This window comes from Podospora anserina, chromosome 5 (genome assembly GCF_000226545.1).
Source record: "Podospora anserina S mat+ genomic DNA chromosome 5, supercontig 1".
Lineage (NCBI taxonomy): Eukaryota > Fungi > Ascomycota > Sordariomycetes > Sordariales > Podosporaceae > Podospora > Podospora anserina.
Genome location: NW_001914837.1, coordinates 810,164 through 824,524, shown reverse-complemented (window position 1 = coordinate 824,524; position 14,361 = coordinate 810,164). Strand labels below are relative to the sequence as shown.

General features: G+C 54.2%; 6 protein-coding genes across 6 annotated transcripts; all 6 read left to right on the top strand.

Annotated features, from left to right (window-relative positions):
- Nucleotides 1-45: 45 nt before the first annotated feature.
- Nucleotides 46-825, top strand: PODANS_5_690 (uncharacterized protein; the record flags this gene model as incomplete). Its single annotated transcript, XM_001904235.1, has 1 exon — nucleotides 46-825. The coding sequence occupies one exon, from the start codon at nucleotides 46-48 to the stop codon at nucleotides 823-825; it is 780 nt and encodes a 259-aa protein (XP_001904270.1).
- A 1,527-nt stretch (nucleotides 826-2,352) lies between these two features.
- PODANS_5_700 (uncharacterized protein) lies at nucleotides 2,353-3,405 on the top strand (the record flags this gene model as incomplete). The annotated part of the gene is made up of 1 exon (XM_001904234.1): nucleotides 2,353-3,405. The coding sequence occupies one exon, from the start codon at nucleotides 2,353-2,355 to the stop codon at nucleotides 3,403-3,405; it is 1,053 nt and encodes a 350-aa protein (XP_001904269.1).
- A 399-nt stretch (nucleotides 3,406-3,804) lies between these two features.
- Nucleotides 3,805-5,103, top strand: PODANS_5_710 (uncharacterized protein; the record flags this gene model as incomplete). Its single annotated transcript, XM_001904233.1, has 1 exon — nucleotides 3,805-5,103. One exon carries the CDS (start codon nucleotides 3,805-3,807, stop codon nucleotides 5,101-5,103), a length of 1,299 nt encoding a protein of 432 aa, XP_001904268.1.
- Nucleotides 5,104-6,487: 1,384 nt separating this feature from the next.
- Nucleotides 6,488-7,961, top strand: PODANS_5_720 (uncharacterized protein; the record flags this gene model as incomplete). The annotated part of the gene is made up of 3 exons (XM_001904232.1): nucleotides 6,488-7,195; nucleotides 7,262-7,576; nucleotides 7,635-7,961. 3 exons carry the CDS (start codon nucleotides 6,488-6,490, stop codon nucleotides 7,959-7,961), a joined length of 1,350 nt encoding a protein of 449 aa, XP_001904267.1.
- Nucleotides 7,962-9,677: 1,716 nt separating this feature from the next.
- Nucleotides 9,678-11,387, top strand: PODANS_5_730 (uncharacterized protein; the record flags this gene model as incomplete). Its single annotated transcript, XM_001904231.1, has 3 exons — nucleotides 9,678-9,981; nucleotides 10,051-10,423; nucleotides 10,475-11,387. 3 exons carry the CDS (start codon nucleotides 9,678-9,680, stop codon nucleotides 11,385-11,387), a joined length of 1,590 nt encoding a protein of 529 aa, XP_001904266.1.
- A 633-nt stretch (nucleotides 11,388-12,020) lies between these two features.
- On the top strand, nucleotides 12,021-14,008 carry PODANS_5_740 (uncharacterized protein; the record flags this gene model as incomplete). Its single annotated transcript, XM_024656036.1, is given in 6 exon segments — nucleotides 12,021-12,336; nucleotides 12,402-12,835; nucleotides 12,964-13,202; nucleotides 13,202-13,314; nucleotides 13,363-13,670; nucleotides 13,808-14,008. Coding segments are annotated over 6 exon segments (1,611 nt in total).
- Nucleotides 14,009-14,361: the final 353 nt, after the last annotated feature.

The window sequence follows — 14,361 nt, the reverse complement described above, 5'->3', positions numbered from 1 at the left end:
AACAAACCTACGCTCCTTTTCACCCATTCACATTCATTAGTCGCCATGATGCGCCAAGTCATTCAATTCTCTTCGCTTCTCATCGCCGCCGCCACAACAGCGCGCGCGGCCAAAGGCACCGTTTGGGCGACACCTCACGAGAGTTATTCTTCTTCAGTTGGAGTTTTGGGCTGCAAGGTGGACACCAATCGCATCGCCTACTGGCCTGGCTCAGTTGACTGCAACAACATCTGCATTTCGCTCAGTTATGAGGGGAGGAAGGTCAAACTTTTGCGCATCGATCAGAGCGAGGGCGCATACGATGTCAGCTACGACGCTTGGAATTATCTGTACTCGGGCTATTCGGCGACAGAGAAGCCAACAGCTGGCGGCGAGACGCCCATGGAGTATGAGGAATTGGCAGCTTCTGAATGCTCCGACTTGATCCATACACCAGACGGCAAGCTTCCTTTGAGCGCGGCAAACAGCATGAACTTCCTCGCCAGCTGCCTTGAGAAGGATACCTGGGTTGGCAAGAACCACATTCTTTTCAACATCTTGGATCCTATCTGTTCTTGGGGACACGACGAACCGTGCAATCTGGACTGGCCAGCAGCAAACCAAGCGCAGTGCCCGAACGGATTGGGGACACCGGCCGAATTAACGACTGCGCCTGTTTACAACATTCAATACAACACTGGAAAGAGGGTCCTGGCATCTACTGGGCAGGTGGTAGCCAGCCAGGCGGCTCCTAGCCAAATGCAACAGAACCTTGCTGGGATATTGAAAGGCTCTGGCGGGATGACGGTGGCCTTGAGCTTGCTTACCTTTTTGATTCTCTTATGAAATTCTGGGCTTTCGATTGGAAGAAGTTTACGAGATATGTAAAGGAGGGAGAGGATGATTGTTGCTTTTTTGGATACCCCCCCCCCAGCACGTACCGCACGCAATATACCTACTTGATTTTCAACGCTATCTTCCTTTCTCATGAGTATTGTGTGGGATTGGGACGAAACAGCTAAGTCGTGCCACACCTGTTGCTAACCGGTGAGTCCAGAGTCTAGTCGGATCAACCATTGGATCAGATACGCGAGCTGAAGCCATCATGCAGCCACAGTTCCAACACCGACGATATTCAACAGAACAAGCTAGCGTAGGGCTGATGGCAATAGAAAGGCGGGTGAACAACTTGCCCTTGAGAAGACGACATTGGTGGCAAGACTAGATATCCTAAGCCTGTTCCAGGCATCCTTTACCGTATGTCTTCTCGATTCGCTGCCACCAGTCTGACTCACTCATACACCGACCACAAAACAGCTAGACTGGACGCCTCTCCTTATCACGCACTGCTTCGGCCCAACTAAGTCTGCTGCGGCTGAGCTGTAGAGAACCAGAGTAGAGTCTAGACCACGGCTACCAACATCGACGACAGCATGACACGAAAACCTATAAGAACGGCAGCCGACAGCGTTGCACCGCTGCAGGCTCCATGGCAATAATCGCCAAGCTCACCATGTTTCAACAGCGCTCGTTGGCCTTGATTGGCCTCCTAGGTCTGTTCATAGCCTGGATTGTCATTGGATCCATTACCGAACGCGAACAGGCCGTCGAAACTACGGTTCGTGCACAACCACCTGCCAGCGTCAAGATTACACGTCCCACCAGAGTGGTACCTATCGGCACTGGCAAGACTGGCTCATCGATTCATCTACCCTTGGACCTGTCCTTTTCCCGATTGGGCAAGAACTATGCCAGCAGGAACCTCACCTATTCGATTGGGATTAGACCTGTGCAGGTTGAGTATGTTGAGCCTACCGTTGTTGCTACAGGGGAAGTAGTGTCAAGTGAAGTTTCTCAGAAGGAAATGATCCATCTCGAGGATCCTGCTGTTGGGAGCTCCTATGAGCTGTCAGTGGAGGTGGCCCCCCAGCAAAACAGCAATGGCACGCTTGACATTAGGATGATTGGGAAAGACTTGGTGTACCTCACCGTGGTGCCTGACAAGAAAGACAAGGCACACCTGGCAGTTCAGTTCACAGAACCCGCAGAGTACTGGTACGCAACCCCTTTTCTTCTTCACAAACCCCCTACTCACCGCAACAACACAGGGACAACTGGCTCCTCGATCTCTACCGCCGTAACCAAACCATCCCCACCATCCCCCTCCCCGACCCTTCCGACTTCAACAAAACCTGCTCCTGCCCCGACTACCCCGACGAACCCACCCCCGTCTTGTCCAACCCACCAAACATCCCTCTCCTCCTCCCCTACCCCATTGACGGCAACCCCCCTCGCCGAGAGAAGGAAACCTACAAAGTAACCCTCCGCGTCCGCTGGGAAGACCGCTCCACCACCCCCGCAACCCACCCCCCAATGTCAGGCGCCACAGTCTGGATCTACATCCAGGACATCACCGACGACTCCCGCCAAACCTACGGCTTCACCTCCCTCACCCTCTCCCCCGCCGGCCGCGCCACCAAAACAATCACCCTCCCCTCGGACCAATTCATCGTCTTGATCTCGGTCGCCTTTGACAATACCAAACTTCAGTTCCGAGGCGGGACAAGCCACCTCGGCCGGACGGGGGGCACAGAATTCCCCCTCCCCTACAAAATCTCCCCCACAAACGAAGTAACAGTCGATGCCATCATCCCTCACTCCTTTGGCCCGGAACTGGTCAGGTTATGGAACGAATTTAACACCATCCATCAAACGGCTGACCGGTTGGTCGGGGCCTGGGATGTGCCCAAACTGGGGATTCAGTACCCGATGGATTGGTCGAGGTACTACCCGGGACAGAACAAGATTGATATCTGGGGGAGTGCTGGGTCTCAGAGCGGGGATCACTTTGCTCATGAGCTGGGCCATCACTTCATGTACTCGCTTGCCGGGGGGATTCCCGGGAGGGGAGGGGCGCATACTATCTGCGGAGGTAGTCCTGTTGAGCAGGGGCTTGCTTTCTCCGAGGGTTGGGCTACTGCTTTCGCGGCGAGTTTGTTGGGCAGGCAGGTGATTGGGGGTTGGGATTATGGGGGGTATAGCTGCGGTAGTGATAGGGATACGATGGAGACGAGCGAGGGGAGGGTCGCGGCGGGGCTGATGGACTTGATCGACGGGGGGTTGGTGAGGGAGTGTAATGGGGGGGATACTAACCTGGGGAGGGATGGGGTTTGTGATGGGACGGTTGGGGGGGAGCTGTTCACGCCGAGGGTGGTGTTTAGGGACTCGATTGAGGGGGTGGTGGATGGGGGGGTTAGGGCGTGGTGGGGGAGAGTGGTGAGGAGGTATGCGGATAGGACTGGGTTTGGGAGGGGGAGGGAGGCGATGGAGTATAATTACTATCCGCAGGAGTGTTTGTTTCGGTTGGCCGGGGTTTGCGTGAGGTTGACGCCGAATGTGTTTGAGAGGATTCGGTTGAGGTTGTAGGTAGCAGTGCTGTGTCTCAAGTTCAAGGCGGGAAAAGGGCAACACAGCGGCACCATGACAGGTCATGACACCTGTCAACCTACCTTACCTTGACCCAAAGATGCAGTGTAACTATTTTCCTTGTATTCTTTTGCTGCCCAGTCGAAATGCACCATGTCACACACCCAACCACGGGATGGAAGTGGCATGATTCGCTTCGGATGATTGTGTGTAGCATTGGACACTTTTCCTTCCTCGGTGGCGTGCAGTTAGGTGCAACCTCTGCTCCCGTCTTTTCCATAAAATAGGCCATGGGAAGGGTGGAAAACCGCATCAGGTCCGCTCCCCGCTCCCTGCCTTTTCCCGTCTTTTGTCTCTACCCGTGTCAGTTTCGACAGTGACAAGACCTTAAAACTCAATATGACAACACCGCCGCACGGATCAAAGCGCCATCGTGAAAACGATGACGACGACGACGACCACGACGACGACAACCAACGCCCCACCAAAATCACCATCGGCGACAACAACGAAAACTATCCCGTCCTGTGGAGCGACTACTCCCAGCTTCCACGATTATGCTGGTCCCTCCGCGATCGCGACCGCGACCGTAGAACCTCCCTCCCAGCCCCCGGCGCGGTGCGAAACATGACCATCGCTCGCGTCCACACCAGCAGCAGTCGAAGCCAATCACTCACCTTCCCCCCGATCGAAACCCGATACCTCCGCGACTTACACCCCTCCTTCTTCCAACCCACCCGCCCTCCTCCTCCCCCCCAACGAGTCCGCTCCTCTCTGCCCCCCCGCCCTGGTACCACCGCCCGCCCATCCCCCACCACAATCTACTCCCTCCTCCAAGAACAACACCTCCTCGACCACCGAATCCACCTCCCCTCCCCCTCCACCCCCTCACCGTCGGACCTTGACAAAATTTTGACTTACCTCTCAACCCCGATACAGACCCTCACAACCACGTCCTTTTCCTCAGAAGCATATGACACCTTCCAGCATAAATCCTCCCTCCTCCCCTCCCAAGACGACCGCCTCCTCCCCGATGGGGTCCTGGACACCATCGCCGGGTGTGTCCCCGCCTTCCCCCAAAACAGGATCTACATCCCCTTCAACGCCATGAAACCGGTCAACTCGCTCCCTGACGTAATCCCCACCCCGTACAGCTTCGACGGTGTTCGACCGGCAGAGTTGGAACATCTTATTCGGGATCGGGAGGAAGAGTTTATCGTCGTGACCAAGAGGTACGAGGTACCTGTTGCGCCCAACTTTTTTGTCGAGGTTGTTGGGAGGGGGGGGAAGGGGGGTGTTGCTGCGGTGGCGGTGGATGGGGCTTATGGGGCGAGGGGGATGTTTGTGCTGAGGAGTTACGCACCGGGGGAAAGGAAAAGGGGGGAAGGAAAAGGGGAGGGGTTGGCGTTTTCGGGGGTTTATGATGCGGGTGGGGTGTTGAGGTTGTTTGTGCATTTTGTTGCTGAGCAGGAAGAAGGGGTGGATAAAAAGGTGGAGGGGTTGGGGTATTACATGGCTGAGTTGGGGAGGTGGGAGATGATGAGGGGACGGGACGAGTTTTTGAAAGGGGCGAGGGCGTTTAGGAATTTGAGGAGCTGGGCGGGGAGGGTGAGGGAGGGAGCGGTGGAGGGGGGGAATTGCTGGGTTGGTGGTTTGTTGGGGGGGGGTGGGTTGATGGGAAGATTACCTAGGTGTTGAGGGGGGGCGATTTTACATCGTGGACAAGTTTTGGGGAGGATTGACTACGCAGGGTTGGCGAGTTGATTTGGTGGGGGAAGTTTGATGCCTGGGAGATGCGGATATATAAGTAGATTTAGAGTAGACGTACACGTAGGTGACACTTTAATCATTGACCATCCTATTTCTACAACTAACTCCACTTAGGCACATGAGGACTTGTGCTTGTTTCACGTGAGACCTCTTCACACCAAGGCTTCCACTATGACCTGCCTGATGAGGATGTAGTATCGGTCGTCCAATGCACAAACGAGTCCTTCTTCCTGAACAAACTCGAGGAGAACAAGGTGTCATTCCGGCCTTCTCGAATTCGTACACCAAAACAGCTTCTAGTGGCGTTCCCCCCTAAGCTTTTGCAACCGTTAGCGGCCGATGAGCGCTAACCATTCCAGGATGGTGACCTCGCTCTGAAGCTCTGTTCCGTCTTGGCGGGATCACGGATCGGCGTTACCCCTGAGAAGCGGTCGAGGTCGGACAGGAGGATTGTGAAGGGCGGTGGGTAAGGTAATTCTAGTATGAACATATATTCTAGAGTGCTGACATGATAACCTATACGCTACAGGTATATACTTGGACGTAAGCCGAGTTTGTGTCGATGAAGATCAAGACCAGGGTGAGTCCATGTGCCGCGCAGGGGCGTTGGACTGACCAATATAAACCTATCAACCCCAAGATTGAACCTTTGGTTTCACCTGCTTTTTTCCCATCGTACTCGTACCCGCCTACCACTGAATTGCAACCACACGTTCACTCACTCACCGCACAAACCTGAGGAGGAGAAAAAAATGGCAAATGCAGATCCGAGGTCCGGGGGGAGGGGGGCAAGTTCTCGGCCAAGGGGGGGTTTATCAAGCTCGCACAATGTTGCGTGGACTACAAAATGCGACACTGAGTCCGGTTCCGAGCAAATGCGAGTTCTGGTCTGGTTACCTGTGAATCTTCCAACTTTTTTTTTTTTGGCTTGACGAGTAGTTTAGTTGCTGGAAAGGCGGGAACGAGTCAGTTTCGCACTTTTAGTTTGAATAGCAGTGAAACGCGTGGGAATTTTGGATGCGAACGGCAGAACATCCCATGATAGCAATCATCACAAGCGGCACTCGCGACTTGAGCAAACACCCTCATATCAACACCACACCACTGAACATCACCAACCAACCATGGCCCTCCTGTCCCTAGGAGTAGGGCCCTCGCTCCTCCTCCTCGTAGGAGGCGTAAGTCATCCCACCTTTTCCCATCACAAGCCACAAATACTGACCACCCTTCCCAGTTCGCCCTCTACGTCCTGGGCAGCATACTCTACAACCTTCTCCTCCACCCTCTCCGCTCCTTCCCCGGCCCCCTCCTCATGCGCGCCACCCGCCTAGGCCACATCCGCCTCCTGTGTCGCGGCACCCTCCCCTTCGACCTCCTCCCCCTCCACCAAAAGTACGGCCCCGTCGTCCGCATCGGCCCCAACGAGCTCGCCTTCTCCAACCCCCAGGCCTGGAAGGACATCATGGGCCACCGCACCGACAAGTCGGAAGAGTTTGAAAAGTACCTCGGGTTTTACCGCCCGGTGGACGACCTCCCGGTTGACATTGTGAACGCCAAAAGGGAGGAGCATGGTCTACTACGAAGAACAATGGCGCACGGTTTCTCTGATCGGAGCATGAGGGAGCAGCAGCCGTTGATTAAGCAGTATGTTGATTTGTTGATGAGAAAGCTCAGAGCGGCCGGGGGAAAAAAGGTGGATTTGGCGGCGTGGTATAACTATACTACTTTTGATGTGATTGGGGATTTGGCGTTTGGGGAGAGTTTTGGGTGTTTGGAGGGCGGGGAGTATCACCCGTGGGTCAAGGCGATTTTCGAGCTGGCGAGGGTGGGGGTTGTTTTTCAGAGCTTGGTTCATTACCCGTGGGTGTTCAAGGCGCTGATGGCGGTGGTGCCCAAGAGCTTGATGGAGGAACGGGAGAGGCACTATCAGATGACGTTGGTGAAGTTGAAGAAACGGATGGAGGGGGGGAAGGAGAGGAGTGATTTGATTGAGGGGTTGTTGAAGAAGGCGGATGAGTGGGTGAGTTTTTGAGCCTTCGGACGTGTTGTTGACAGGGAGGGTGGTGAGCTGACTTGTGGGAAACAGGGTCTTACGCTTCAGAAACTGCAGGCCAACAGTGCGATTCTCATTATTGGTGGCTCCGAGACGACAGCGACGCTCCTTTCGGGGGTTACTTTCTTGCTGATGACGAACCCTGACGCGTTGGAGAAACTCACGGCCGAGGTCAGAGGTGCTTTCAAGTCCGAGGACGAGATTGACTTTATGAGTGTCAGCAACCTCCCCTATCTGCTCGCCTGCCTGGACGAGGCGCTCAGGATGTATCCTCCTGTTCCGACTGGGCTGCCCAGAGTTGTTCCCCCAGCGGGAGCTAGCATCGCTGGACACTATGTCCCGGGTGGTGTAAGTCATCCCTTTCCGAGTTCTGATATGCTAGCAGCTGACGACTCTGAATGAGCAGACGGTCGTGGCCGTCCATCAGTGGGCCATGTATCACAACGAGGAGCACTTCAAGAAGCCTTTCGAATTCCACCCTGAGAGATGGCTTGGCGACCCCGAATTCGCGAGCGATCACAAGGAAGCCTTTCAACCTTTCCACTTGGGTCCCCGGAACTGCTTGGGAAGGAACCTGGCCTACATCGAAATGCGTTTGATTCTTGCCCGCGTACTTTGGAACTTTGACTTGAAGATGGATGAGGACAGCGCCGACTGGATGAGCAAGCAGCGGATTTTCAACCTGTGGGAGAAGGGGGCGCTGAATGCTTACTTGACGCCTGTGCAGAGGTAGTGGCTTCAAGTACTACCTAGCTCTCTTTACTTAGTTATAAGTATATATACTTTACCTAAGAGGTGACACATCACAGGCAGCACAACATGGCTGTGTTGCACGGGAGATCCACATGATTGATGGCTTTAAAACCATCCGAACTGTCAGTGGTATGTTTCAACTTGTTGTTTGCTGTTGAGAGATGCCCGTAGTCTGCATCACAGTGCAGTATCAATGCAAACTTGGTAGCCCTCTCGGGCATGTCGCCGTCCATGTAATTGTATAATCGAGGATGATGCCAAGCCGGGCTACCGTTCCAGATCGCAGCACTCCGTTTCGATCGTGGCTTCGGATGTGGGTCCAACAAGGCTGCTGGGCGTCTCGGTCCGGTCGATTGACAAAGAATCGGGCAGCAGGTGACATGGGGGGGGGGGTTGTGGCCGTTTGATTGGCCTGGGATTGCTCCGCAGTCCAGCCGACCGACCTTGGACGGCTAAAGTCGAGGTTCAAGAAAAGTGACATCTCAGGTCGTGCAGCTCTTGGTGTTCAGTCGCTGGTGTCCTGAGCTGTCTTGTTGCCCAGGAGCATGTGGCCCGCGTGCCGTTGAGCCAGGCTGACGACAGGAGCGGGTCCTGCTGAAGGAACGTGCAGACTGAAGAATAGCAAAGAACATTCCTCCAGAGTCCTGTCCTGTCGTCTTGCTGTCAGGCCTCCAGTTTCTGAACAGTGGTTCAGCATTAAAGTGTGAGCCAAGCGGGTCACGGCTGGAAAGAAGGTCCGAAATCACGATCTGGGCAGGCGAGAGCAAAGAAAAAAAAACATCTCAAACAAGAGATTTCGGCTCGGTGCGCTTTGCATGGCCACCACGGTGCATCGTCGTATGGTGCGCCATTTGATGAATCCCTGTCGTGGTTGTGGCCGGTTGGAAGGTGCAAAATGGCGATTTCAGCGTCGCAGCCTGGCCAAGATATCAGGATCCAGAGACAAATATAGGGAATTGTGCCTTCCTCTCAACAAGTGATGCTCTTGATAACGGTGACATGGTGATGGGACAGGGTGGAGACTTGCCGGGATTTTATCGTGGCGTTTCTGGCGTTTTAGCTGAAGCTGATGCGGGCAGGGCTGCCAGCCATCTGTCCCGCACTCGGCATCCTTGATCCCGCCCAAAAAATTACGTCGACGGCTTCGAAAGCTGTGAGAATCGAGAAAGATGACAGGTTCTTCGCAATAGCAGTCAGCATCCTCATTACACTACATATATCCCGCTCAGAGCCTTCACATGCACATAGCTAGCTATTTCCATATACATAAAGGAAAGCTCATCGCCCATCCCGGAGCTGTTTGACAACCCGACCTGAAATAATTCCAAGTTGTTACCCCGCCCTTGGCTGTCTCTCTCTCGCTGCACTGCGCCTGCCCCGCATTGAAGAGCAGCTCGAACGGTTTCCAAGCTTTCATTTGCAGGTGCACCAGTCGACAACGTCACCAGAGGCACAGTCGATCCACAGCTGGCCGCTGTCAAACATTCCAGAACTTAGCAACAAAAAGATAGCCGTTGCTCTTTATCATCACCTCTCTTCAGGAACCGACTCCCAACCTAATACAAATCCTTCAAGACACTGTCGCGCAGGCAGGACCTCCCTTCGTAGCATACCCCAGAGCGCTGCATCGCAGGCGCTCCCCTCACCGTTCGTTCCTCGCAATCCGCGCTGTCAACCCCCAAGCTCGCTACCCGCAATGCCCGGCCTCGTTGACGAAAACGGCTCGTCCGGTCGCCTCCTCTTAATCTCGAATCGCCTTCCCATCACCATCAAGCGAACAGACGATGGCCAATACAGCTTCTCCATGTCCTCAGGTGGTCTTGTCACTGGTCTCAGCGGCTTGTCCAAGGCCACCAGCTTCCAGTGGTATGGGTGGCCCGGCCTGGAGGTGCCCGAGGCGGAAATCGGTCCCATGAGAGAACAGCTCAAAGAGAAATACAACGCCTACCCCGTGTTCGTCGACGATGAGCTGGCTGACCGTCACTACAACGGCTTTGCGAGTGAGTAGCCCCTCGAGCGTCGCGGCTTTTCTCCAAGCATCACTGGCTAACCCCTACTTCTTTCTCCAGACTCGATCTTGTGGCCACTCTTCCACTACCACCCCGGTGAGATCACATTCGACGAGGCTGCTTGGGCTGCCTACCGTGATGTCAACAGATTATTTGCCAAGGAGGTGGTCAAGGACGTACAAGACGGCGATCTGGTCTGGGTCCACGACTACCATCTCATGCTGCTTCCGCAAATGTTGCGCGAGGAGATTGGAAACTCCAAGAAGAATGTCAAGATTGGCTTCTTCTTGCACACGCCATTCCCCAGCAGTGAGATCTATCGCATTCTCCCGGTCAGAGAGCAACTGTTACTCGGGATCTTGGAATGCGACTTGATCGGCTTCCACACCTACGATTATGCCAGACATTTCTTGAGCAGTTGCTCGAGGATATTGTGAGTGCTTTCCACCGCTTTCTCATGAAGCCATCATGCTAACACATTCAGGTCTACTCCAACAACACCTAACGGGGTTGACTGGAATGGCAGGTTCGTTACCGTCGGCGCTTTCCCAATCGGCATCGACCCCGAGAAGTTTGTTGAAGGCTTGAAGAAGCCGAGTGTTCAAGCGCGTATCGCCGCCTTGAAACGCAAGTTCGAGGGCGTCAAGCTCATCGTTGGTGTGGATCGCCTTGACTACATCAAGGGTGTCCCCCAAAAACTCCACGCGTTGGAGGTGTTCCTGACCGAACATCCCGAGTGGATCGGCAAGATTGTTCTGGTGCAGGTGGCGGTGCCAAGTCGTCAAGATGTGGAGGAATACCAGAACTTGCGAGCCGTCGTTAATGAGCTTGTGGGCCGCATCAACGGGAGGTTTGGCACGATTGAGTTCATGCCCATCCACTTCCTCCACCAGTCCGTCTCGTTTGATGAGCTCACGGCACTCTACGCTGTCAGCGATGTCTGCCTGGTCAGCTCCACCCGCGACGGCATGAACCTGGTGTCATACGAATACATCGCCACACAGAGAGAGCGTCACGGAGTCATGATCCTGTCCGAGTTTACTGGAGCCGCTCAGAGTCTTAATGGAAGTCTGATCGTCAATCCCTGGAACACGGAAGAGCTGGCCAACGCCATCCACGACGCCGTCACCATGAGCCCCGAACAGCGCGAGGCTAACTACCGCAAGCTGGAGCGATATGTGTTCAAGTACACTAGCGCTTGGTGGGGCCAGAGCTTCGTGACGGAGTTGACTAGGATTCCAACTTTTGAGGAGCAACAGGCTGAGCAGACCACCAGACGGGCGATTAAGAGCGCCGCTGAGGGTGTTGCCGAAGTGGCCAACAACGGCGCCGAGGTGGTGCACGATGCTGTTTGTGCTGTGACGGGTGATGAGGAGACGGAACAGCCGCAACAGTGATTGGGGGTAGGTTCTGGTGGATGGTCGGGTTCAAAAAGTTGGCTTTGCGTTTTTATCTCGGGTTAAGAAATAACAAGGGTCTCGTGCGTTGAGAATTTGGCGTTGCAGTATGGTTTGGGAGGGAAGAAGGGGGGTTTATGAAGTATATGCCGGTGAGACATGGGCATCAAAATTCTCTGCTCCGTGTCGGTTGTCTCCTTTTCGTCATTCGATAGACATTTTGCATGGAGCTAGGCGTTGATAGTAGTCTGGAGTTTACAGACAAGACTTGACAAGCTCCAATACTGAACAATTTGTTGCCAAGTCCATGACTTTGCCGGATATGAGATACTGTGAAGATCTTTGCCTTACCAACCAGCCCCAAGCAGTCATCATGGTCAACCAGTTGGGCTCAGCCGAGCTGACTGTAGGCCTTGGCACCAAACCCGAACAAACCGACGAACCTGAGCCATGCTTCCAAGGAAAGACCCATAGGTCTCATTGCATTGGCCAATCAACGGTCTCGATGTTTCCCAAACAGGTATTGCGCCTCTCCCTGGGATACCAAGGTCGAACATTATGTCATGCTGAGGCCTCTGATGTTTATAGTTATAGTAGAGCAGGGTTTTAGCTTCTCAGACGGGCGTGAAGGACATGTATTTAAGATGCGAGGTCTCCCATTCTACTGTGAAGACCAACCTGCCGCTTACCTTGAAGAGCCGTCGTGACCATAGGGCCTCCTTCTTCACAAACCTTCACTGTCGCCAACTCAAACCTCGAAAGATTCTTCGACCCGAGAAAATGTATCTAGCAGTTCGATACGCCAAGAAGAAATACCGCCAGCATCGTGGACAACCTCCCTCCTCAGCGGAGTTCATCCAGCCATGTTTCCTCCTCCCCCCTTACACCCTCCAAGCACTCGACACGACAATCATCGCCTCTGCCTTGCCCTCCATAGTTTCAGACTTTGGTTTGTCCCCTCCAACCCCCCCGACCATCCCCCATCTCCATGGCAACACCTGACCCTGATGCCAGACCAAAAATCCCAACTAAACTGGCTCACCACCTCCTTCAACCTCCCCTCCGCTTCCTTCCTCCCCCTCTGGGCCCAGCTCGTCGACATTTTCGGCCGGTATCCCTCCCTTCAGCTTTCCATTCTCATCCTGACGGTCGGCTCGGCAATATGCGCCGCTTCCCCTTTGGCCTCCTCTGCGGGATGGGGAGTGATGTTATTCGGAAGAGGGGTGCAGGGGGTGGGAGCGGCGGGTATGAGTGTTTGTGTCAGGACTATACTGGCTGACAGAGTAAGCCTGGCTGAGTACGCCAAGACCTGGACCCTCTTCGCGGTGTTTACTGCTGTTGGGTTTAGGGTTGGGCCTGTGGTAGGTGGGTTTCTGAGTCGGGGGAGGGAGGGGTGGAGGTGGTGCTTTGGGGTTAATGTACCGGTTGGAGCGGTGGGGATGGGGGTTGTTTGGTGGGGTTTGAGGGGGAATTAGTTGGTGCTGTGGGGGTGGGGGATGGAGACGGTGCTGGCGACGAGGCGACGAGGTTGGTCAAGTTGGGGAGGAGGATGGGCACGATAGATTATGGGGGGTAGGTGTTGTTTCTTTCGGGGATGGGGCTGTTGATTTTGGGACTTACGTGGGCGGGAGGGGAGTATGCATGGGGGTCTGTTGCTGTGGTTGTGCCGTTGGTGGCTGGAGGGGTGTTGACGGTTGGGTGGGTGGGATATCGGTGGGCGATGGTGCCAGGGAGGAAACTGGCCAGAGTGTTTCCGAGGCAGAGAGCGATGATGCCTTGGGGGTTGCTGGTGCGGAAGGATATCGGGTTGCTGTTGCGGCGATGTACTCGGTGATGTACTTCATGGACATTTACTTTGTCGAGGTCATGGGGCATGATTCGAGTGGTGCTGGGTTGGCTTTGCTGTATTTTCTGCCTGGGATGGGAGGTGAGTTGCAATCTTCAACCATCCCAGTGGGGTTATGCTAAGAAGCAGTTGCAGCTGGCGTGTACATGGCCATGTTCTGGATCAATGTCTGGCCTCGCCAAACCTTGCCTGCGTTTTTGCTGGGAACGGTCACTTCAGCAGTTGCAATCTCCGTTCTGCCTTATGCGTGTTGGACCGAGAAAACCAGCGTCGTCTACGGCATGATGGCACTTGCCGGGTTCGGCGTGGGCACAAACACAAACCCCGGATCGTTGCATGGACTGGCATATTTTCCACACATGACAGCTGCCATCACCTGCATTGTCACGTTTGCTGTTCCTTTTGGAGGTACGATTGCCTTGACCATCATGTCGACTGTGTTCAACAACAGAAGCGGGATCAATCATGCTGACCCCAAGACGGGGGAATCCTGTGGGGATTCATTGCCTTGGTTCTCATCATGTGGCTAAGCGTTGTTCTGACCACATTTTTGGGCAACGTATGGATCAATAAGGAGGGAAGCCATGAGGTGGTCCATGGTGCCTGGTTGTGGAGCATTGTTCGGGGTCAAAGGCTTGAGAAGGCGAAGATGGCAGGTGCACGGGATGAGTCTGGTCTACCTCTTGTTCCATTGAGTGAGAGAGAACCTTTACGAAGCTCCCTATTTATCTTACCAGCACCCTCCCCCACACCCCCCCCCCTCCATACCTATTAACAAGCCTTTAAACTATCTTTAAAGGCCTTTTATTTATCTTTAAAGCCTTCAAACTATCTTTAAGCGCCTTTTAATTATTTTTAAATCCTTTTAACCATCTTTAAAGGCCTGGTAACTATCTTTAAAGGGCAGGTGGGGCGAGTCGCTCCCCGCGGCCCCATACAACCGTCCTAGGGGTCTTTCCCAAGACTCTTCCCATTTTTTTCCAGCCTCTCTTCACGCGCTGAAATCAGATTCTCCGCCCCCGTACCCCCTGGTCTTCCTCAAAATTTCTACTTTAACCCGGAAATCGCTCCCAAAGAACAGTGAGAAGCGATAACACGCAATCCCCCCCCTTTCCGATAGGCCCCCTT